Source organism: Microtus ochrogaster, chromosome 17 (genome assembly GCF_000317375.1).
Source record: "Microtus ochrogaster isolate Prairie Vole_2 chromosome 17, MicOch1.0, whole genome shotgun sequence".
In the NCBI taxonomy this organism is placed as follows: Eukaryota; Metazoa; Chordata; class Mammalia; order Rodentia; family Cricetidae; genus Microtus; species Microtus ochrogaster.
Genome location: NC_022019.1, coordinates 30056999 through 30082108, shown reverse-complemented (window position 1 = coordinate 30082108; position 25110 = coordinate 30056999). Strand labels below are relative to the sequence as shown.

The following is a 25110-nucleotide window of genomic DNA, read 5'->3' as shown; positions in this document are numbered from 1 at the left end:
ATACCTCTGCAGGATTTTCCATGTGATGCATACCTCTGCAGGATTTTCCATGCGATGTATACCTCTGCAGGATTTTCTAGTTCTCAGCTAAACATGCAGTCATTTTCAGTGTGCTCAAAAGTCTTCCTAATGTAAAAAGGTACACTGCATATACAGACTCAGAGTCTCTTATGTGCAGTTCCAAATTTTGAATGTCTCCAATTTTTTCCCTCCTGCAATCCATTTGTTAGCAAAACATCATCAAGCCTGAAATATGGCCAATTACAGTCCTCATTTCTCCCACTTAGTGCCACACTAATGCATTTTTCTACAGAAATCCTAATGCATTTGATTGCGGGTTGTAGGTCCAGACCCACCGGGAGCATTACATAATATACAGTACATCCACTGTGGTAATTTTCTCAAATGAAAAAACATCTGAATTCTACAAAGACATGGTCTCAAGATAAGGTTTGCAAACCCGTGATATCTGTGACCTCCTTTGGAATCTTATTTAGACAGGTATTTAAACTTTACATGCATTAGGATGACTATTATTTTAAACAACAAACCAAAAAAATAACAAGTATTGGTGAGGATATAGAGGAATTGGAACCCTGAACACTGGGGCCGGGACAATAAAATGGTGCAGCCTGTGTAGCGGACAGCATACCAGTTCCTTAAAAACATACATATAACTGCTTCATCGTCCAGCAACAACACCTGAGATATAGACACCAGAGAATTAAAAGCAAAGGCTTACGAAGATATTTATATCTCTGTTTATAGTGCTTCATCACTCATAATGGAGGAAAGGGTACAATCATGCAATCATGGATGACGAATGGACCCAGAGGAGGAAGAGCAATGGACATCTGGGCGCCAGAAACTCTGATGCATAATTCGACACGGATAAACCTTCATGACTGTAGGTTATATGACATAAACCAGGCAGGAACACTCCTGTGAGTGACCCAGAGTCTTCAAGGACACAGAGACAAAGAGCAGAGCGGTGGTTGTGGGGCACTTGGTTTAGGAAGAGAGGGAGTCGGTGTTCAGTGGGAACCGAAGTTCGTTACGGGAAGATGATCTCTGGGACGGATGGTGTTGATGTGGCACAATGAGGATGTCCTGACTGCCACTGGACTGCACGCTGTAAATCATCAACATGGTACATTTGACATTTCCCCCATCTTTATTTATTTATTTTGGTTTTTCAAGACAGGGTTTCTCTGTGGCTTAGGAGCCTGTCCTGGAACTAGCTCTTGTAGACCAGGCTGGTCTCGAACTCACAGAGATCCGCCTGCCTCTGCCTCCCGAGTGCTGGGATTAAAGGCGTGCGCCACCATCGCCCGGCTTCCCCCATCTTTAAAAAAAAACTAAGTTTTAAGTATAACTTTTTAAAGTTCTTGATACAGAGTGCCTCACCCCCCGTCTTAGTTAGGTTTCTATTGCTGTGAAGAGACAGAACCACAACGATTCTTATAACAGAAAAGCACTTAATTGGGACTGGCTTACATTTTCAGAGGTTTAATTCATTATCATCGTGGTGGGTTATGGGGGCATGCAGGCAGACACAGTGCAGAGAGTGGAGGAGAAGCTAATCTTGACCCTATGGGCAACAGGAAGTAAAGATACCTCAAATCCTGTCCCGACAGTGACATACTTCCTCTAACAAGGCCACACCTCCCAATACTGCCACTATGAGGCCATGAGGGGCCAATTACAGTTCAAATTACTACACCCCCCCATTTCCACTTTTCCTTGCTGGAAAGTGGTTTTGCTCAAAGCAGACTCCCACATTGTTCTAAGTGGGTCCACAGGTTCTCGAAAGCAGAACTACAGTTGTCTGTGGTGGTGGGTGATCCATGAGACATGGTAATGAGATATGTTCAAATGTTGGCCAGCTATACCCAGGAACATCTGCGACCTCTGGGACCCAGCCGTGCTGTGGGCCAGTCCCTTAGCTCCTTTCCATCATGACTCACCATACAGCCTGCTAGCTCTTATGCAAATTAAGAGGGAGCACAGCTCCCCAAATGTCTCCCTTGTTCTTAAGAGTAGCTTAATAGAACCTGGAGCTTATAGCCTGGATTCTTGCTTTAGCCAGAGAACCGAAGGCAGGGCATGGCTTGGGACTTTTGGACAATATATACCCACCCTGGGTGCAGGGAGCAGGAGACATATTCTTTGCCTTGGCTTTTAGTACACAGCCAGCAGCTCCCAAGCCCATCGTTTCATGGTAGAACTGGAGTCAGCAGATCATAGAGCAGACACAAAGGAAGATTAAGAGCCAATGTCAAGGATGCTAGGCTATGAACGAGCAACCATCGCCTTTGTTCCTATTTGTACTCACCTCCCTTCAACATCTAGCGCTACAGTTTTCTCTCCCATGGGCCAACCAGGGGAAAACCCCATGAGTAGCAGCAGAAGGGAAACAAAACACTCAACAGCGCCACCCTTGACAACTGCCAGGTTACACTCAACAGCGCCACCCTTGACAACTGCCAGGTTACACTCAACAGTGCCACTCCTGAGGACTGCCAGATTTCTTCCTAGAGTTCTCACCTTCCCAATATGTTTGTCTGGTTGGGTAGAGCTGGAATATTTCCCAGTTCTTTAAGGTATTGCTAGACTCTTTGGGACATGTTTTGCTACCAGACTGAAACAGTGCCATCCTGCCAAGCCTGCCAGTTCACTCTCTACAGAGATCTCCGGTCACCATGCACCATCCGGTTCTCATTCCGTCTGCTCAGACTCTCCTGGTCTCAGCCAGCTATTCTCTCTGGATAGTTGACACACAGTGGTTTGCAAGCACGACTGATTTATTTTCTAGATTGTTCTACTTCTCCTACTTCTTACAAGTTACTGTGCCTACCTGTTAGGAAGGATTTCCTTGGGAACATATGGCTTCTGGGAGGATCAGAAGTCTTGGAACACCACAGTGGCTCTCCATAAGAGCTGTCTCCAATGGCTCAAACTAATCTATGTTCTTTAGCTAGGTCTTCAATCACCTCTTCCCAGAAGGTGTTTTAAGGAAGGGACATATTGAAAGGAAAGCAGTAACTTACAGGGATGTTTGCTAGTTCTCCATTCTGTAAGGGGAGGGAGGAGTCTGGCAGTGACTGACAAAGCTTCCTAAGAGCCCCACATAACTAACGCCCTATCAGACAACCTCTGTGCTGCTGGGCCCTGGCTCCAGACTGTATCGTTTATCTGCAGCCTGTCCTGCTCCTTTTCCTTTGGAAAGCCCATAGATTTAGAAAGAACATCCCGAGAAAGAGAAAACAATCCCAGAGGAAGCCACAGGTCATGTTGTTTACTGTAGTCATGTCCTAAGAAAGTGAAACTCTGCTGTCCAAGAGCAGTAAGTTAAGAGTCTGTGCGGACAGCAGGGAGCTTTGTTTCTCCGCTGTTTGCTGCCTGGTGGAGTTCTACCCCATGCATCCTAACCATATAAAAGTTTTATTTCCTTCTCGGCCTGGGCTTTCCTGCCTTCCACCTCATCACTCTTCCCTAGTCCTGCAGAGACAGCTCATTCTGGTCACAGGCTGCCCAGAACGTCCTTCTCAGGTATGACTGATGGCTGCACATGTCCTCCTAGGGTCTCCAGGTTCACCCTGGCAACTTTAGAAGGGCTAGATTTGTAACCGGCTCCACCAGTCTTTAATTTTTTTTTCCCTTTGGCCTTCTAGATTATTATCGATTTTCCCCTGTAACTTACTAGCTTCCTTTCACTTTCTATTTGTCTGAGTGGAGTCAGAATGGTCCTGTATCTTCTTCAATTTTCCCCCGAGAAGTCGCTGAGGTTGGTGAAAAGTGAGGAGAAGTTCCGCCTGTGGACTGGCATCCTAGATTGCCTCGTGCATGGGCAGCGGACACTGACACGATGCTAAATATAGAAACTCTGTACTAGCGCTTCAGAGAAGAGGCTCGTGCTTCTGAGCACTCCCTGCTGTGAGCCAAGTACTCAGTGTGACTGTAGACTAGTGCTCACTGGGATGGTCATTTGGAGGAGGTTGGGATTGATTAGTATTGCATGAGATCCTGACCCTGAAGCCCTATGATGGCAGTCATCCCTTCAAAAGAATGGCTGAGACCTCTCACTTCCCACCTTGTGAGGATATGGGAAGAAGGCAGCCACCCTCGGGATGTTCAGCAAGGGACTCCTTTGCTTGAACCAACCATGGTGGCGCCTGAATCTTGGCTGTCCCAGAGTCTAGAACCGTATCAAGTGAGATTCTGTTGCTTTCACTTCTATATGTTCATTATTTTGTTATGACACCATGGATGACGAAAACATTCAATGACTCAAGTGTTGACTAGGGGTTCAGGGTTCAAAGTAGTCCTTCTTCCATTATCAAGGTCTCACCAGTGTCTGGTTACAGCCCTGCAGCCTGAAGGCTGTGTTATGTTGGAAACTTAAAATTCCTTCTTGCTGGATCTCTGAAGCCTTAGTTAGCACTTCTCTGTCAAGCACTAGGTAGGCTGACTCCAATCCTACTGTATTCTCAGTGGGTGACATTACAATGGAACTGTATGACCTCCCTGTCCCCTTTGCTACTGTTGTTTTTAATACAAGGAGAGACTCATTAAATTGATCACAAAGAGCACCCATGAATGCGAAAAGGAAACAGAACTTTGTGACCTGTTTCTGAGGCTTGTGTGTAAATTGAGAAGGGGAATTTGTGTCAGTGAGGGATGGAAGCAGATCTGCTAGTTAAATTTAAAATCAAAACCCACAGTGAAATATGTTCTTAGTGTAAATAGATTCTATCTATTGTCAGTGCTTTTCTAAAGATCTATGTGTGTGTGTGTGCATGTGTGTGCAAATGGGCATGTCTCTCTCTCTCTGTCTCTCTGTCTGTCTGTCTGTCTGTCTCTCTCTCTGTGTGTGTGTGTGTGTGTGTGTGTGTGTGTGTGTGCATATGGATTCTCCTAGAGGTGGCTAGCTATCTGAGGTGGGTGCTGGGAAGCAAACTTGGAGCCTCTGCAAGAGCAACAAGTACGCTAAACCCCTGAGCCTTCTTTCCAGACCAACTGCCCAATATTTTAAAGTACTCGTTGCTCTGGCAATCCTCCCTCAGGACCAGCTGATGAGTGGTTCCTACGTCAACAGTTAGTACATGATTTGGGGGCTTGTTAGAAATGCCCAGTCTTACTCAGGTCCTGCTTTTAGCTCCAGTTCCGTGGCTGTGATAAAAATCCCCCGAAGAAAGGAAACTTAGAGAAGTCGAGCTTCCTTCAGCTTCCAGGACCAGGTGGCAGTCATCAAGGGGAAGTCAAGGCAGAACTCAAGCAGCGAGTGACATTTTGCCCACAGTCAAGGGCAGAAGAAAATAAATGTGTGGATCCTTGCTTGCTTCCTGCTGTCCATCAACATTCTTCTCTCTTATATGATCATAGGACTCCTGCCTAGGGAATTATACTGCCCACAGTAGGCTGTGTCTTCCCACGTCAATTAGCGATCAAGACAATTCCCCACAGACAAGTCTACAAGCCAACCCAATTTAGAGGATCCCTCATTGAGTCTCTCTTCCCACATGACTCTAGGTTGGGTCAAATGAGCAATAAAAGCTAAACAGCGCTCTGTCTCCTCAAACTTACAGCGTGGTCAGCTCTGGCCTCCTTATGAAAATGCTGCTAATTATATTATTTAAACAACAAACACAAGTTTCTCAGGGACTGTGGTGTCTGAGGCAGAGGTGTTGGCAGACCTGAGGTGCTGTCTCACTTCCTGGTCTGCAGATGGCCAAATTACTGTTCTGTCCTCGCCTGGGGCAGAGGAGAGAAGACAGTGAGATGCCCCCCCCCCTCCTGTTATAAAGGCACTAATCACATCCCCAGAGGGCTCAATTTCACAATCAAGCTACCTCTAAATACCAACACGTTGGGAATGTTGGGAGATGATCTTAACTTATGAGTTTTGAGGGGGAACAAATCTTCAGTTTTCAAGACCACCAATTGGAATCTGATTTTACACAAGACATCCAAAAGTTAAGCCCAGCAAAGCCTGAGCAGCGCTCTATCTGTAGACTTATCTTCCTGAACTTCTCTGTGTTCTGAGAGACCAGCAAAGGCAGATAGGTCCTTGTGGTCACACTGTCTTTCTGCCAGAATGAAGATCTAAATTCTAGCAGGGCAGTGGGCACACACGCACCTTGTCAAGGGCAGGGTCTCCTCTTATTCCACCTTCTGCTGCAGGAATGATCCAGAACGCAGTGACAACAGTGGAGAGAGGCAGTGGCTTAGGTCTTAGGGCAGCCACTGCACTCATATTTTTGACCATGGTCTGAACACAGCAAACCATGGCGTGGCCACAGCAGAACCACATCTCTGGGTGCCTATCAGGCAACCATCGCACTCAACAGATGGGTAAGTTAATAGGTCTTTGGAAAGCTAAGACGATCACTGCCGTACAGGGATATTCCCACTTAGCAGTCATTTCAGAAACATTGCAATCAGGAACAGGCATGTCTGTGGATCAAGGGAGCAGGACAAGAAATACTGGGTAGGAATCCCAGACTAACTGGGAGAAAAGTGGAAGCTGGAAGACAGGTCTGATCAACCACATCAGACAACAAGGTGCAGACAGAGAGAGATGAGCCTGGAGGAGTCTGATGGATAAAACACAGAGCAGAAGAAGCACCTGGCTTAGTGGGAACATCGGTGCTCCAGATTTGGCTTATCAACTCCAGGCCCATGACAGCCTACCAATCCTAATGGACACCCATGCTCCGTATCCGTTAATGTGTGCTGAGAGATATTTTTCTCAGTAACACATTTTCGCGTGATTGATAAAAATAATTGCTGTTCTTAATCTTCGTTTAGCAACTGATCCTAAACAATTTAAAAAATACTCTGTCTTCTTCAAATCCCTACATTGAAAGTAGGGAAATAGCTTTTCTATTATATATGAATTTTTAATTATTATTATATGTTTAATCAACATAAAAATTATACAAATTTATGGGGACTCATGTGGCATTTGGATACATGTATGCTTGTGCAATGCTCAAATAAGGGTAAGTGTATCTAACTCCTTCGACAGTTATTATTTTGTGGTAAGAGTATTCAGTGTAATTTCTTACATGTTAATATTTGGGGACTACACAGTGTGTTGTGATTGTGTAGAGCCACCTCTCCCTCACCATCGCACCAGAGTTTACTTCTGTTTCCTCCTTGTAACACAGCCCCCCACTGACCAACCTCTCTCACCAAATGTGTTATCCCAGCTTCTAAACCTTTCTGTAGAATTTGAGTGAAATTTCTTTCCATGTGATTCGAGATCAATTGACATTTAGAAGAGAAGACAAGTTCAGTTAAATGTAAAGCAACAAGTCTGATTTGTAATACTAATGCCCTACTCTAAAATTTTAATGAGAAAATGAAGGAATCGCAATTTTTCAGTGGAAGCACAACTGAGTCATAAATATTTGGCATCCCAGTCTTTTAAAATAATACATGGATTACATAAAATAATATACTGTATAGGGTTAGATATGGACATATCCTAGAAGTGACTGCATTGAGTCAAACTTGGTTGTTTTTCTTCACTGCTTGAGATCTCTCAGGAGATTCCTACTGGTTTCAGCGTGGGAGTCATGGCTGGCTCGTGGGTGCTGGTGGAGCCCTATTTCAAGGGTCATGGTGTAAGGTGTGGGTATTGGTGTTCCCAGGCCCACTTGTCTCTCTCAAGACACTGTCAGTTTTCATGCACCAGGCCTCATGTCTGTCTTATATCCCCTGCCAGTGGGACTGTGGTTCATGACTTCACATGGAGTTGTATAACTGAATGTAAGGATATTGAAAACTCCAGCAACAGTTTCTCAATACACAAGAACAAAAGTCAAGCAACATTGAATGTGTGCTCAAACTGGGATGCTTCTGACAGTGGTGGCTGGTGTTGAATCACACAGCAGCCCTGCATCTGTGGTTCTGAGCATTTAACACAGACGTGATGTCGCCAGGCCATGCGATGGGGGGGGGGGGGTCTATACCAAACAACATGACTTAGAGTCGTATGGAGTGCTTTGCATCTCAGTGTCTTTACTGCACAGACAAAAATTTCACTCTTACGGAAATGCAGGGGTTTACCTTAGATGAAACAGACCCCTGGGGACTGGTAAGATGGCTCAAGTATTAAGGATCTTGATTCAATTTCCAGCACATACATGGCAGCTCAAAACATTTCCAGGGTTTTTATCCCCCTCCTCGGCCTCTGCAGGCATGAGGCACACACTTGGGTACAGACATACGCGAAGGCAAAACATACTACACAGAAATCTAAATAGATAAATTTAAATTCTCAAAAAGAAACCCAATTTTTTAAATACTTTCATATTGTCATTCCTCAAAATACAAGCATCAGATTCATTTCTCTTTAGACTGGATTATGTTAGAACTTTGATTTTCAACAATTGCTATTTGAGTTTCTGTGTTAAGCTGCACACTACACACACACACACACACACACACACACAAATCACTATGGGAAATTTGACTTAGAACTCCAACAAAATTTTCCAAAATTTCTCAAACAATCTTAAACATATTTCTGTCAATATATATATATATATATATATGTATATGAAATAGCATTAAATTTCATTTGCTCTCTTAACTTGAACAGGGAAGTATTTAGGGTTTGTTTGCTTGCTTAAGAGGCAAACAAATCCTAGACGGGAGAGGGAGACTCCAGCACTTCCTTCTTGTTCACTGGGTACCACTGGACACCATCTTCCTCATCCTCACGCTTTAGCCTCATGAGGAAGAATGCGGATGAGTCCCCTTGACCTGTTGTAGCTCTCACTTCGAACTATTTCTCAGTAGAGTTTAGTTCCTTCTGCCACAGCCTAAACTTTCTTTATGCTTCCTTTTGTAACAAATCACATATGTGCAAATCTCCAGCAACCTGTTGGCGTTCGTGGAAATGAGGTTCACAGAATAGCTGTCATTTCATCCAGGGATGAAAGGTAAACACGGATCGGCAGCAGAGCTGTCTGCTAGGTCACCTGCAGCAGAGACGCCCGTCAGGTCACCTGCAGCAGACCTGTCTGCTCGGTCACCTGCTCAGCCTTACAGTGTCTTTCTGTAGGCTCTTTGAAAGCCAACACATCAGAGATATTGATTCACAACTGAATTTTCAGTCCAAAAGTCTCCTCCCTCTCCCCCAAATCTGCCTTCTGTGAGTGGCATGGCACTCACATCATCAACCTCCGTCTCTAGTCTCAATCTTAGATTTGAACAACGATATTTTGGGCAGCTTGAATTGGTTGTGGATCTTTCTGTTGCTGTCCTGACTTCACCTGCTAGGCTTCTCCTTGTAAGATTAGCAACACCATCCCCAACAGATGCTGAAACATGAGACATAGCAATGCTCTCGGCTTACCTGCGGCAGATTCTTCTGAATTTAGTTCTCATACACCTCTTCTTTCTGACTTGTACCACAGTGGCTCCCTTCCTTTCAATCTGCCTAACAAGACACCCAAACAGACCCCACTCCCAGCTTCTCCCAGGAACTGCTGGTCAGTTCCCAAAGACTCCTTGAATCCCTTTCCCAGCTGCAGCTGCACTGTGGGAGGCCTGGCAGATTCCCCTCCTCCTGTTCTGCCCAGCCTGCCAACTCCCAGCCAGTTTCCCCATCCAACTCCTCCACCCTAGACAAGCTTGGGCCAAGAGCAGTCTGAGCTAAACCAACAGATGCAGAAATTCCTTCTCAAATGGCACACAGCATTGGCCAGTAGACCAAGAAGATGAAAACGGAGTCACGAGGGTTCAACAGGACTTCTAGAGACATGGAACCTTCTGGTCTCCCTCCTCATTTGTCTCCCAGCCATTTTATTTTACCTTTCCATTGAACACTAAAAGGTTTTTTCCCCCCAAAGGTGAAGATAATATAGCTGAATTTTTATTTCCTGTTTAACTTGTGATTTAAAAAGAATAAAAGGAAAGAGAGCCCTGCAGATTTAACTATGGATAAAAATAGCCATGTTGTCTTAAAGTCATTAAGTGAACATAACGAGCTCTTTGTGATCTCAGGCTATCTGGAAGCTGGCACCTGTCACCACCCTCTGTCCTCATCCAGAAGCGAGGCAGCCAGAGCCAGGGTTCCACACTTAATGGCACCTTGAGAGTAAATGCTCCCACGTGCCCGTCAACCTGCCACTCTCAACAGCTGTCACTGGGTGACTCCGCGTCCCTCCTCCCACCACTGCTCTTTGCATAAAACAGGGTTTGCATGGTGGCAGGAGCACCGAGTCGGGCTGCGCGTGCGCACGCCATCCGAGCGTCGTGGCGCCTCACCTGGCTTTGCTGTGCCCGTTCCAGCACTCCTCCTCGTTGGATGTGCCCGCTGTCACCCTCTCGTCCTTGCAGATGGTGTAGGGCAACGTCGACCAGACCTTTTTAGAGAGCTTCAGTTTTTCCTTGATGTCTGTCACCTGATCGAGAAAGCAAGGAAAGAGTGTGAGCCGACTCCCCAGGCTTTGCCTGCCTGTCTCCGTGAGGACGCGACACAGTGAAGATGGAGGACACAAGGGACACGAGCTACCATTTTCAACAGAAGGAAATCAGGCTAGAGGGCTCGTTGCCCAGAAAGACTCTGACCTCCACTTCACTCTCATTCCTCCCAGGCTCTCTGTTTTTCCTCTTCTCTGTCCTGTCGGTTGAAATTAAAAATTAAGGGAGTGTCTGGACTGGTTTTTGGCTACTCTATTGCAGAGTACTGCTAAGCATGCTCTAAGTACTTGCTTTAGAGCACGTTTCCTGGGTGCCAGATAAACGTTCCAAAACAAGCACAAAGAGATAGCACACATTTCCCAATAGACTGCGCTTCTGCAAGAAATAAATATTGCTGCCGGCTCGGCTGCTGATAACCTCTGCCCTAGACCTGACAGCAGGTTGATACAGAATGCTTTTGATGGTGAACAGTAAACTCAATCCACCCTAAAATTTCTGGTACCCAAGGATGAAAGTCAATTTAAATATGAGCATCGATGTAGTTCTGGAGCCTGCAAGAGTTTTTAGTATCAGTGTCTGAGGCGTTTCCAGCTCAGTACGGACTTCTTACCTGTGGGGGAGGGAGGGATATGGATTTGGTGCCATTTTGGCTCCATCGTGAACACCCAGGTTTATTCATTTCAGGCAGTCAGTATCCTGCCTCCCCATTCTTTAGGAACAATGAGAAAATGCATGGGTGGACAACGCGCAACAGTTACAGGTCGCATTGGGTCCCCACAAGCCAGCATTTTTGAAGTCCTGACCCAAAGCATCATATGTCCTAATTTTGAGATGGGGTCGTTACAGCGGTGAGGAAGTCAGAGTGAGCCCATTTAGATAGACTCAAAGTCAGGAAGGCTGGGTAGAAGGCGGGAACACAGAGGGAGCACGAAGGCATGGCACGGGAGACAGCCATTTCTAAGGCGCCAAACCCTTCCTTTCTGACAGCCGAAGAAGGAACCAATGCACAGAGACCTGACGTCAGACTTCTTGCTTCTCTAGCTCTCAGTGCTATGTGCAGTCAAGAGTGCACACACCACACATGGACCTCAACACATCCTACTCAGCAGTACCCTTTGCTCCTTCTCATCTCTGTGCTTTCTGAGGCAAGGCTGGGTTTGGAAACAATCTCATCCTTGGTGGTTGGAGATGATCGAATGACCATTCATTCTAGTCTCTAACTTAGGGAACTCAGGATGCTAAACTTAAAGAAAAAATAACTTATAAAACCAGACCGAGTTAGTGACATTTCTTCACATACTGTGTTTGATAAATATCCACTAAGATACGTTTTCATTATCCCATCCTGTTATGAGTTCATAGACAATATCACAAACACTGCACAGTTGGGGGTCATAATACCGTGTGTCCTGCATCTCATAAGGGCTGCAGTGAGGTACGGGACTGTCTCTGGCTGTGTAAGGAGCCCTCATGGGGATAGGGTGTGGCGCTTCCCCGATTGCTCGTTGTACCACGTTGTATAATCAGGCCTTGTTCTCCTTGGCATTTTGGTAGCTGTACATTTTCATTGTACAATTCACGGAGATGACAGCAGAGGAGCGCCAGAAATGTAAATGCTGCTTTAACATTCTGCACGAGCGCCAGGCGGCTCACCTGCAGCCTGCAGAGGCGAGGCAGACAGCTGAACGAACGGACGCTATTAGCCACTGAGCAAGAGCGTGCCTGGGATTTCTAGGGTATTCTGGAATGACGGGAGTGCATTTCCGGTTTCAGGGAAAGTTTTCAGTCCTCACATTGTTTGGAAATGCTTATTTCATTCTACTTGCTGTTTTGACTTCTGAATTACAGATTACAAGTGCTTTGCAACAGCTCCAGACCCAAGCTTTCTGGTTTGTTTTCCTGGAACTTGAGGGTCTGCCACTGTAAGGAAAGCCTTACGCTACAAGTACCCCAGAACGAATGTGTTATGGGCAGCCACATCAGTCCCACTCAGTAGACAACGCAGACTCAAGGGAAACAGGGGCCTGGGGTCTTCTTAACAGCTTCCTTTTTCTTCCTTTGCTACCCAGATGAGCGACTCTAGGACCATCCTTCACAACACGTAAGTACAAGCAGACCAACATCATCGGGAATATACTGTCATTACAGCAGGGTCTGCAACAGAGAAGTAGGAAGTCTTTTTTTAAATTTTTGCCTATTTTTATTGACATTCTGAATCCAAACATACACAGTTGGGTTTCACAGAGAAAACCCAAGCCATCTTTTTAGTACTTCTCTGTACTTTGACAATTTGAGCTACTACTTTCTAGAGCTGTATCTCTTAGTTTAAGGCCCCTGGAAAAGTCCATGGGAAACTGACTCCATGGGGACACAGTGAAACCTCTCCTTGACCCACCCTAGTGTAAGCCAGAATCTCACAGTGCAGAAAGCAAGGCCACGAGGCAGAATAACCACAGAAGCCAGAGATGCGTAAAATCAAAGGATAGATAGGAAGAATGCTCGGTCACTTTAATTCGCAGGTTCCACTTGGGAAATAAACTCACCTCGATTATTAAACTCGAATTTCATGAAATTTCTGACTTAACATCCCATTTGCAGTGGACACTAGGGGTAGAGGAAGAAACTGAGCAATAGCATAAATAAATGATCAGACACAGCGTGAACCAGACATTATATAAGACGATGGGGCTCGACTCCTCCAAAGAGCCCAAGCAAATAAATAAATCAATAAAGGCAGGAAGACTGTTCTAGATGAAAAGAAACCCAATGAAACATACCAACCAAATGCCATGTGGAAGACCTTGCTCAGTCTTAGATCTGGAGGCTGGCACCCAGCTGGTAGAGAGACTTTTGAGATAACGGGGCAGTTTTCAACACAGGACAGATACTAATTGGTGCTAAGCCACTTCTATCTTCACAACTCTGTCTTGCTGAGCCGTGGTTGCCACACCCCTTGCACGGCAGAGGCACAGGGGTCCTGTGCAGCTAAGACATCTTGTCATCTGTCTAGTCGGTGATAGAGACAACATATGGTTTCGGATGAAGATTGTGTAGCTTAACTATAGGTGTCATTGCTCAGAGTCCTGGCTTCAAAGCCTGTGGCACTGGGCTGAGATCCTTGTGCATATATCTCTGTGGGGGCAGGGATGACTTACTGTGCTCAGGCTGAACACACTGAAGCTCTTGTTTCTACTTTCAAAATATAAAAATGTAAGTGGAATTAGGCTTTCCTACTATTCCATGTAGAGATTGATATTGTAGCCAGATCATGTGGAGGTGGATATTTTACCACTGTGAGATGGAATGGACAGTCTTCCCCAAGAGGAAGGGTGGGCCTATGCATGTATAGATAAGATCCCGTGGTTCTCATCAACTTATTCAATGGAGTAGTGAGTTAAAAATACCTTTGGAAGAGAAACAATGGATTTCTTTCCAACCACGAAAGCGCAAAAGGACAATGAATGGTTGGTTGAATGCTACTGTTCCCTTGCTAATAAATCTGCCTTAAGATCCTTGTGGATGCCCCAAACTGCACAACCCTAAATCCTACATTTTTTACCTCCACATGTATACCTATGATAAAGCTTGTAAATTACATATGAAGAACTGATGGTAATGTCGGAGCCCACAGGGTCTGCTCCACCTTGACTAAAGGTCAGAGAGTTCAGGCCTATTCTTGCTCCTTCAAGGTTATCAACAAGAGACTTAACTTAAGGTGTGGCATAGAGTGAGATCATGGATAAAAAGGAACTCCATTTTTCTTTCTTTTGGAATTTTTATTCTATGAGCATATGTGTCTTATCGGCATGTATTTCTGTCCGCCTCACCAGATCCTCTGGGACCAGAGTTAGAGAATGTTGTGAGACACCACATGGTGCTGGCAATTGAACCTGATTCTTCTGGAAAAGCAACCAGTGCTCTTACCTGCAGATCCATCTCTCCCACCCTCTCCTAAGAGCTTCATTTTGAAATCTGACACCATCATTGTACGTATTTGTGACGTGTTATGTGATACTTTGATATGGGTTTGCATCATTTCATGATCAAACCAGGGTAAGCTTTATCTGTTTAAACACTCATCACTTCTTTGTGATGACAGCAGACACACGTCTCTCCTCAAGCCTTCTCTCCATGCCTCTGCAACACCATGAGGTAAGAGTTATAAAAATGCTTTGTCAATTCTTTATCCACACAAGTGTTTGCCTGGGGGAGTTTGTAAAGTGTACAGTACATGAGTTCAGTAGGGATAAAATATAACGTAGGCATAAGCAACTGTACATACAAGAAGTGTCTATGATCCCAAACAGTTTGCTGACGGAAGCACAAGACCCAAAAATGAAGCAACCGGGTGTCTGTAACACAAGGTCGCACACGTCTTATTTGAAATCAGTGATTTGGCAAGCAAAGAAGTCAGTACCATTTAGGGCCCTCAGTCTACTGGACAAGAAGGAGGACAGGATTTTCTTCCTGTACATTGGTGGAGTAAGAAAGAAAACGCTTTTGCTGCCAGCATTCCTTTGTTAAGCACTTAGGCCTCTTTATAGGTCAGATTTTCTGCTAGACTGGGAATATAAAGATGCTTGCTACATTGTGGCTGCCCTTGAAGGATGTGTAGCTGCCCCATTCGGCGAGTGTGGACAGATCTGCAGTTAACACAGTCCTGAGGAACAGAAGCCCTCTGTGAGTCTTGGTACCAGTTTATCTGGAAGCCTTTCTGGGGAATACTATATCCCCTCCTAAACAAGCGAGGCTCCACTGATGTTTTCTCTCTGCGACTGTTGAATTCCACCGTGGGAGCAATTAGGAAACAGGAAAATTAGTAATTCTATCCAGAGGGCTTAAAACTAAAGACACAACACGTCCTCTCAGGCTTCCGTACATGATAATTTTACCCAGGCAGAAGAGCAGCTGGATATTCATGGCTCCCAGGGAAGAGCCGCTCCACAGCCCAAGACTCAGCAAACAGCACTTAGTGTGTAGCGGGTGTTTAATAAGTATTTGTTGAGTGAACTCATACATGAAAGGCATTGCCAATTATCTGCTGAGGGAAGTAAGGTTTAAAAAACTATCGATTATCTGCCAGCTATGGCCATGCAGACTTTCCTCTGGGCAAATTCAGTCAGGTCTTTAGAAAGAGCCTTGTTTCCTCGACCCGAGAGCAGAAAGGATCTCAAATGATCCCTTCAGTGCTGTGATCGGGACGACAGGCTCTCGTCAGTGTGGACGTCCGACGGGTGTGATTCATGTATGGTATTGGAGGAGAGTCTCAGGGACCTTTGTGATCCTGGCTTTTGGATAATCATGAGAATTTAAGTAAAAATGAACCGACTTCCATCTTAAATAATCTTTAGAATCCTGTGTAGCAGCCCAGTGGCTTCCGTTTGGTTTTGTAAGCAAGACGTCTGCATTGTTCTCACTTGGCGCTATCCTTGAACATTGCTGTCACCGCTGTCTCCGGTGTGGGTCACCTGACAGGGCACACCTAACTTCCTTCTTCAAGAGATTTACCCATGACTGGCGTCAAGTCATCAAGACCCCATGTCTGTTTATCTGAAACCCCTTCCTCCATACGGCTCTTCCCTAGGCAGCTACTGCGAGAGAGCCACCTTCCGCCCTCCCTCGGTCATCCCTGGGCCAGAATGTATTTTCCTAGCTACCTGCTCCATGCAGTTGGCCCCCTGCCCTGTTTACTCATGACTTCAGAAAGATTTCCGTGTGCTTACTTCATCTGTATAAAAACATAATGTAATCAGATGTAAATAATATATACCATATCTTTGGAAAAAAAATAGATGATTAATATTTAAAGGACTATACACTAAATAATGCATAATGAGGGGAAAACAACGTAAATATTTTATAGGCTGAAGGTCATTTGTTAGCTTTAGAAAACAGTTTGTTTAAAGAAACAAAGTCTGGCCACTCCTCTACTTGAATAAATTAAGAGAAATTAATGTATTTAGTCAACTTTGCAGCCTAAGAATTTAGTAATCCAGTTTTGGAGACAGCAACCTCATCTGGATTTATAGGAGAAGAATCAGCCTGTTATACAGGCCCCAGTTTCTCCAGTAACCATGGAGCCCGCTTCAGGAACCAGGTCGCCTTTGCCCCTTGGTGATGGAATAAGGTCTGGGAATGAATCTGCTCACAGCTCCTCTGCTGGAAAACACGGAATCTAGAGTATTTCAGTTGCCCCAGGTGCAGAGAATACTAACTTTTTTCCAACGTGGCCAAGTGTCTATGAATTAGATAGTCTTAGGTAGGAACTGGGGATTTACCCAGGCCGCGGAGCTCAGTGAGGACTCACGCTTCACTTACCCATGCTCTCAATCCTGGGCTCAGGCTCGCCTCTTCTGACCATCTCTCCTAGCCGCTCACTCATAGCGCGCCAGTTTGCAGCTTTTTAATTTTCTCTTTTAGGTTGTGTGAAACGCTTTGGCTTCATTTCTCGGTGCCTCGGGGTGTCCCTGTCTGTCCTATAGTGTTAAGGCTTTATAGCACTCTGTAGAGAAATAGTTTGAACCATGTTTTCTTTCAGAAGACTTCCAAGGAAGCCTCAGAGGCGGCAGCGGGGACTCTGGTGAGACAAGCCTGTCAGAGACCCCGACGCAGATTTGCCCACATAACACAGCCAGCGTTCTACTAAAACCAGCCTCCCATTCTGGGCTTTGCCAACACGCGCCCAGGGAACTCGGCAACAGCGTCTAGTCTATTGCCATGTGACACACCTCCTCTCCTGCAGGGTGGCACTTGTGGCGCTGCTCCCTAAGGAGACAGACACTCAAGCACTTTGTAGGAAAAAATAGAGAAGGATAAAAACCCGGTAGGAAGCAAGAGCAGCTTTGATGGTTCACAAAGACAATGCTTGGTTCTGTCGAGTTTCTCAGGGGATCGGGAATTGGATGAGAAGTTTAGGGAGTGAATTATCCCCTCTGGCTCTGGGTTTGGAGTTTTTTAGCTGAACGATCACACTCTGAAGGGCATGACCTCAGAACGACAGATGGGATCTTCACCAGGCAGAAAACCATTTCTCAAAGTGAATTAAATATTGGCAACATCAGAGATGTCTTCTATGCTGTTCAGGTCATGAATTTTCTGTGTGTGGGGGGATTAAAAAGGAAGGATAGCAAAGTTTCACATTTTAAGGTTTGTACTTGATGTTCTAATTATGCCTCCTTGCCTGTGATCTGACGTTCTAGTCAAGAAAGCAGAGAAAGAGTGCCACATGTCCTTGAGAAAAGGCGCAGTCTGCCTTTGAGCTAATACCAATTGAATTCAGCAGTCAAGAGAAAAGGGGAGGCATTTAATCCTCAGAAATTCAGACAAAACCAAAGAATCCCTCTGCCAAGGAAGCAACTCAATTACAGCATTGTGTGCTTTATAAGACTAAAAATTATGAATGACATTGAGCGGTTTCATTGTTGAATTGTCAAATTTTGAAGTTTATCATAGCTCCTATGCTACAAAGCTTGTAGAGGAGTCACAATTTCAGATTTGCCTAGATTCCTTTTAGATGTCTACTATGTCATATACCAGTGTCTAATGAGAGAGGACTTGGGTTTTGAGGATGATCTGAAGTGCAGTTCTTCCCTTCTCTGGAACATTCTGGGAGTCTTCCTGGACACCCCGACTACAGACAAAGACCTAGTCCCTCCTCTTGGGACTGGCCTTCCCATGTTGAGGCCCCTACTGTCTTGCTTGCTCTGCACTGTTCAGTCTCTGGCTGGCTTGTTTCTCCCATCCACCCCCCAGCTCCGATTCATTTCTGAACTCTGGTATGAGTCTCTATGTTCTCTCATGCTCGGCTTTGGACAACCCATCTGCTCTTGCTGACTCTGTAAGCCTTGCTGTGTCTGCATAGCCACAGTGATCTCCAGGGAGCTGCCTCGGTCTGTGAATTGTGATGAGAGCTGACTCTGAATTTGGTTATTAGAAATTGCAGTCTTCATCACGTAGGACAGGGAGATCTCAGGCGCAGCCACACACAGAAAGGGCAAGTTCACTATCCTAAACAGTTTCCGGAGGCACGGGAGTCAGGTTAGGTGTTTAAAATCTGAGCTCTGCTCTTTCCTTCCTCATTGTACTCACAGAATGACAACCTTGGGAGGTTCCTTGTGGTTCAAAGTAGGCATCTCTCTAGTTCCCATCGTAGGCAACAGCATCACGGCAGTGGAGGCGTACTTTGAATATGATCGACGTAGAGATTTATTAGGAAAGTACCAGTTTTGTCGACATATAGGAAGTTAGAATGTGTTGAGCATCTAGTCTCACTGAAAATTTTGCTTCGTTGTCAGCTAGCTCTTCCCCTACACAACCCCTTCAAAGGGACTTTGGTGATATTCAGGAAATTTAAACAGAGGCCCAATTTTTTACTTCTGTGTGTGACAGACAGAAAAATAATTCTGCTAAGTATGTAACCTCCTGAAGTTACTCTTAAAATATTGAAATTTCATCTTTGGGAAATGAAACCCAGGATATCACATGGGTGTCTGCTAACTAAAAAAGGAGGAAGGTGCCAGGGAGACCGCTCATCCGGTAAAACACTCGCGTCTGAAGCTAGAGAGCCTGGGTTTGCCTCCAGAACCCAAGTGAAGATGCCAGCTAAGGTGGAACTGAGATCCCAGGCAGGCAGATCCTGGGATGTACCAGTCTGCAAGGTGAGCTTAGTGGGAGAGTACTGAGCCAGTGGAGGAACACCGTCTCAAGGGCCGTGCTTGGTATTCCTGGGATGACATATACCATTGTCCTCTAGCCTCGATAACATAGACCAACACATGAACACACACACACACACACACACACACACACACACACACACACACACACACACACACACTGCGGTGAGCACGGGACTCATGAGGAATTTGGGCATCCCTCAGAGCTGTCATTGGGTTCTGAATAACTGAAGCTTTACTTTTCCCCCAAGACATTCCAACAGCAGATCTGCATTCTGCTCCGCGCAGAAGCAGCAGATAGCTGGAGCGGAACAGGAAACAAGAAGAGTCTCTTGGCGCACCTGAGCACGGTGTAGCTGCACGGCTGTCCCCACTAAGAGCCCACCCAGCAGCAGGTGCACACAAAGAGGAACACTCTCGGACGAGCAGTTACGCAGTGCAGAAGAGCGTTCACCAGACCAGAGGGGCAAATCCGATTTGTCTATATTCTAAAGCCATTTAGGGTAGACGCGGGTCGTCCTAAATCTTTTATGGAGTAGGCAATAAAAAGCGCATAAATCTTTTTAGATGCGTGGAATTTGATTTATTCCTAACCGTGTAGACTGGTCCTGTGTGGAGCATCGTAAATGCCTACTTTTGCATCAATTGTTTCATATTTGTGATACGACATGAGGTCCTGCCTTTGCCTTTGTGGGGTGAGCTGGGAATTAGGTTGAGTTTAATTATCAGTGAGTGGCATTAATGGAATCACATAACACACAGACACACAGACACACACAGACACACACACAGACACAGGCATGGAGATCACAACACTCCTGTGGTGTAAACTTTAACTCAAATACAAGCTCTGCAATGTGGGAAAGAAAGGAAAGTAAGGGACAATTCTCTCTGTGGAATACAGTGATATTTCATTTGTATTTTAATAAAATACAAAATCCAGAGTAAAAATAGCCCCACTGGTCAGCCTTCTAGACCAGGCAGTGGGGACACACACCTGAGATTTCTGGAGGCAGGATTGCCATTTTGGACGAGGTAGAGATAAGAGCTAGTGACTGGTTTGTTTTGCTTTCTGATCCTCAGGCAAGCTTTATTTATTAAAATATGATTGCAACACCACCACAGCAGGTCTCGTTTTGTGAATCTTTTAGAAGTCTTTTTGACACCCAGTGCCACTTAGGTTCTCTACAGAGTATGCATTCGCAGGGTCTCTCTGTCCTTTCCCCATTCCTATGACTAGTGGGTCCCCCCCCCCTTTTAGTTCTCAAGCAACATTGTGACAGACCACTGTTGGTTTTGTTCAGCACGTTCCAGGAAATCTATGTCCCATCTGCCAGTGTAAGGCCTGGCTTGTGTACTCAGTAGAGAGTGCGTGAATGAATAAATGAATGAATGAAACCGAGTACGCAGAAGAGGGCATTTAGATTCTGAATCTCCAAATGAAACGGTAGGTGTGAATGGTGGCAGAGACCTGTAATCCTAGCAGTTGGGAACCTGAAGCCAAGACATGCTTGGATTACCATCTGAAGGACCATCTCCTTATTTCACGGACAAATTATTGCTTGTTGGTCTGTTGGTAATCACTTCAACTATACCTCCCCACACACTTGCTTAGAATATACAATGCCCCAAGTGTTATAAGTTCCTAGGCATGCAGTACTAGACAAGTCACAGATCCATCAACTTACTACTCCATGGGGCACATAGATGAACATCAAGTGGCCTCTGTGTTTAAAGCATGGTCCATGGGAGAAGAAGACCTGACCCTGTATGGTAAGTGAGAAAGTGTGAAGAGGCATCAGGTGATCTAGGTCTGGAGGACCAGCAGGTGTCCATGGGCAGAAGACCTGAGAAGATTTGTTTGTGACAGGGGAGCTTTGAGCAGAGAAAACTCATAGATGTGAGCCTTCTCCAGGGAAGGAAAACCATGGACAGACGTGCGCTTGACAAAGTTGCATAATCTCACTAGGATCTGGGTTCCCAGTGGATGTGAGCTCCTCCCTTCTGTGAGTCCTTCCCTCCGAAGGATTCAATAAAGTTTAGCAAGGGAATATGTTGCTAGGGTCCTTGGGACTGGAAGTTCTCAGTGAGGAGACGCATCCTCACAGGGACAGATGGCATAGGGTGGCCCAACTGCACTCAATCAAGCTTTTACCCCTGTGAGGTAAATTACCCGCTCCTGGGAGCCATCTGCTACCTTAAAGATCCAATTTACCCCATGGGGCACCAACCAGGGTACAGCTTCTACACCTCATATGATTAGATCCAAGAGACTCAAGAGCGCTTGGCTTTCACCTTTACACCGAAAGCAGACGAAGGTGCTAAAGACAAACGCTGCAGGAACATTTTGTCTCCTACAGGATACAGAGACATAGGCAACCCATCTTGAGAGCTCAGTGTGAGAGAAACCACCCCGAACTTGTGCTGAACAGCCGTTCCGGACAAGGAAGGAATAACTTGAAATAGCGACAGTCACTAGAAATATAATGAGAACCACGGATGTCAGGTTCATCTTTAGTTTACAAATTTCCAGCTGCTAGGATGAAAAACATAAATTGAAATTAATTTTAAGAATATGTTTGGAGACAGCAATGGAGGTGTGTGCTTTTAACTCTGGCACTTGGAAAGCAGAGGCAGGAGACTCTCTGAGTTTGAGGCTAGGCTGCTCTCATAGGACCAGCAAGGCCTACATAGTGACATCCTGCCCGAAAAAAGATGATAGATAGATGATAGATAGATAGATGATAGATGATTGATAGATAGATAGATGATAGATAGATAGATAGATAGATAGATAGATAGGTAGATGATAGATAAACAGACAGATAAACACACAGACAGCTAGATGACAGACGGATGGATAGGTAGGCAATATACTTTGTTTAACCTAACACACCTCAGAGGTTGTGGCTTTGGGGCACAGTAACTGGACAGTCTAAACTCCTTTGGGCACTAAGTGTGCAATCTGACTTGCACAAAAACTCAGAGCCAATCTCAGTTCAGTCTAATACACCTGCAATGTGCAGCATCCACCAGAGGCTGGTGGCTGCCATACTGGATGGTCGCAGTATCCGGGCCAGCTGTCTGAAATGCACAGAATTAAGGCCGGGCTGCAGTAGACGCCTGAATGGGATCCAGCCTGCTTTTAGGATGGTTGGTTTCCATTTATATAAATGGGAACATGCTGGATTCAGACTTGTGACATCTGTCACTATTTTGCCTACAGACAGAAATTTTTGGCTTACATTTGTTTGTTTTTTTAATTGAAATATAACAATCATCTAGTAAAGGATATAGATCATAGCTTGATGAACTCCCAGCAAGATGTTCACGTTACAAGTCAACAGACATATGGAAAGTATTTCTTAAAAATAGACGCTTTAATTTTTCTTTTTTCTTTTCTTTTTCCTTTTTTTGGTTTTTTCAAGACAGGGTTTCTCTGTGGCTTTGGAGCCTGTCCTGGAACTAGCTCTTGTAGACCAGGCTGGTCTCGAACTCACAGAGATCCGCCTGCCTCTGCCTCCCGAGTGCTGAAATTAATTTTTCTTTTCTTTTCTTTTTTTTTAAAGACAGGGTTTCTCTGTGTAGCCCTGGCTGTCATGGAACTCACTCTGTAGACCAGGCTGGCCTCAAACTCAGAGATCTGCCTGCCTCTGCCTCCCAACTGCTGGGATTAAAGGCATGCAACATCCCTGCCCGGCTCTTAGAAACAGATTTCAAAAAAAATGTGTTCTAGTTTTAATTCTCTTTCTGTCTCTCTCCACGTCTCTGCCTCTCTTCCTTCTGTGTGTGTGCGTACGCACATGTGTGTGTGTAGAAGTGCCAACATAGGCCAAAGGGGGCACTAGATGCCCGAGAGCTGGAATTACAGGCAGTTGTGAGCTGCCTGACAGGAGGCGCGAGAATGCAAAGGCAGCGAGCGTTCATAACCCTTGGTGTTCGTCTACAGGAAAATCTAATTAAAAGGTTTCGCAAAGTCCCACTAAGGGCACTTTCTTATCAAGTCACTGTAATCGGGGACTATAAGTATATATTGGATCAAGCATGCGCTCAGACTTAAAGTAAAAAGGCTGCCACAAATCTGATACTAACGGTTGTCCCAGACATGACACTTTGTCTCCTCGACCCAACTAGTGCACTGTAGAATTTTTAAAAAGCTACACTCACCACGGCCACCGGATGGCAGTGTTGTTCAATCTTTGTCCACCTTATAACCCGCGCCCCCGCCCCTGTCATGTGCACACGCGCGCACGCGTGCACACCCCCCCCCTCCCTCCCCCCCCCACCTTCTGCCCAGCCTGATCCCAGGGAATAAAACTGTAGATTGTTCCGCTGCGTATTAAACTGACAACCCTGTTATTTTAAACTTGAAACTGACAGGCTGTTATTTTAATGAGGTCTGCCAGAGCCAAGGTTAACCAAAGCTTTATTTCCCTACAAAATGTTAAGGCCACAGTTCTAAAAGGGGGCTGTGAAATTTTATGTTATTGATACTTGCTCTGACCGTCCGAGTTGTAAGATATTTTTGGGGAGTAAAGCGGCATGACGAACATAGACATATGTTTGTACAGCCAACATGACGAACACAGACATATGTTTATACAGCCAACCGAATTCGGCATTACGGCCAGTTCACATTTCTCCCGACAGGTCTTTTTATTATAGTTATATTCTCTCAAAAGAAGAAGAAGAAAAAAAAACCCACTCTTCTTTACAGTTATCCATTTTGGTCTATTTTGAAGCCCAAGTGTATATTTTCAGCACTTTGACTTTCTAACTTAATGAGTCAAAGGGAAATTTTCAGCCTATTTCAATTTCATTAATATTCCAAATGAAATCAAGGGTAGTATTTGATTATTTCTGTGAAAGAGGCTTAGAACCAGAGTGGCAAAACTAAGCTCAAATTTTCTCTTATAATGGGCGCTTCTACAGTACATGATTGTTAATGGCACTATAATTTATTTCCTTTGCCTTAGATGGCTTTTTAGGTTGATCAAGAAAGTATTTAAAAATCAGTTGCTAACTGTGGCACTATTAAAAAACATTAGAAACCACCTTTTCCCAAGTGATTTTGCTAACATTTTTTTTACTCCATATCTTTAAATCTGCTTCAGAAATAATTTTAAAATATTTAAGCAGTCTTCTTACACGAAATAACAAATGTACATCCTACACACCCTCAGTTCGCTCTGCCTTTGAGAGTTTCCATGGAATGCATACGGCCATCACTGACCCTCGTCCTTGACCAGAGATCTGCCCACTAGGTAACTCTAGATGCTTAGGCAGATGTTTGGTTTCCACAGTGAGCCTCAGCTAGATGAGTTTCATGTGTTGGCAATGCCAGCTGAATTCAACAAACCCTTCCTGCAGATGTCCTAGGTAGGAGAGGCTGTGGCTGGTATTTACAAAACCCAGTTGTCCTTGGGGCTAGCAAGAGAATTCACAGGACCAAGTGCAAAAGTGAAAGTGTGGTCTTCTTATTCGACAGTGCTTAGAATTTCACCATGCTGAGCTGGCGAGAAGGCTCAGATGCAGACACTGGAGTTGTGCCTGAAGATGAACTGAGTTTCCTTCCTGGAGCTGTATAAAGGTGAAAGGTGAAACTGACCCCACAAAGTGGCCCTCCGATCTCTGCATGCATGTCTTAGCAATGCATTCTCTCTCTCTCTCTCTCTCTCTCTCTCTCTCTCTCTCTCTCACACACACACACACACACACACACACACACACACAATAAGAAAAAGTAGTTTAGACATGCCAATAAATCAGGCCGGAGAGCTTTCCAGGTGGAGCCTGCTGTACCTGTCTAGACTGTGTGCTCACACGGCCTCACTTTTCCTCAGCACGTGATCATCTAGCTGGTCTCTGGGGTCCCTGGCACAGCTACTGCTAACATGGAGATAACAGCAGGGAGGGTCAGCACCTGTCAGATACCAGCGGGGACAGCGATGATCTCCGCTGGACACAGGCATGCTGGAAGGACTTATCTGTGTCT

The 25110-nt window shown here is 45.2% G+C and overlaps 1 protein-coding gene across 2 annotated transcripts in view; it reads right to left on the bottom strand.

Moving 5' to 3' along the window:
* Gpc6 (glypican 6) overlaps nucleotides 1–25110 on the bottom strand; it is a 991863-nt gene that overhangs the window by 16399 nt on the left and 950354 nt on the right. For both annotated transcript variants that reach the window (XM_026783266.1, XM_013349339.2), the window contains one exon: nucleotides 10285–10421. In XM_026783266.1, the coding sequence (XP_026639067.1) occupies nucleotides 10285–10421 (137 nt within the window). The remainder of the gene's footprint in view (nucleotides 1–10284; nucleotides 10422–25110) is intronic.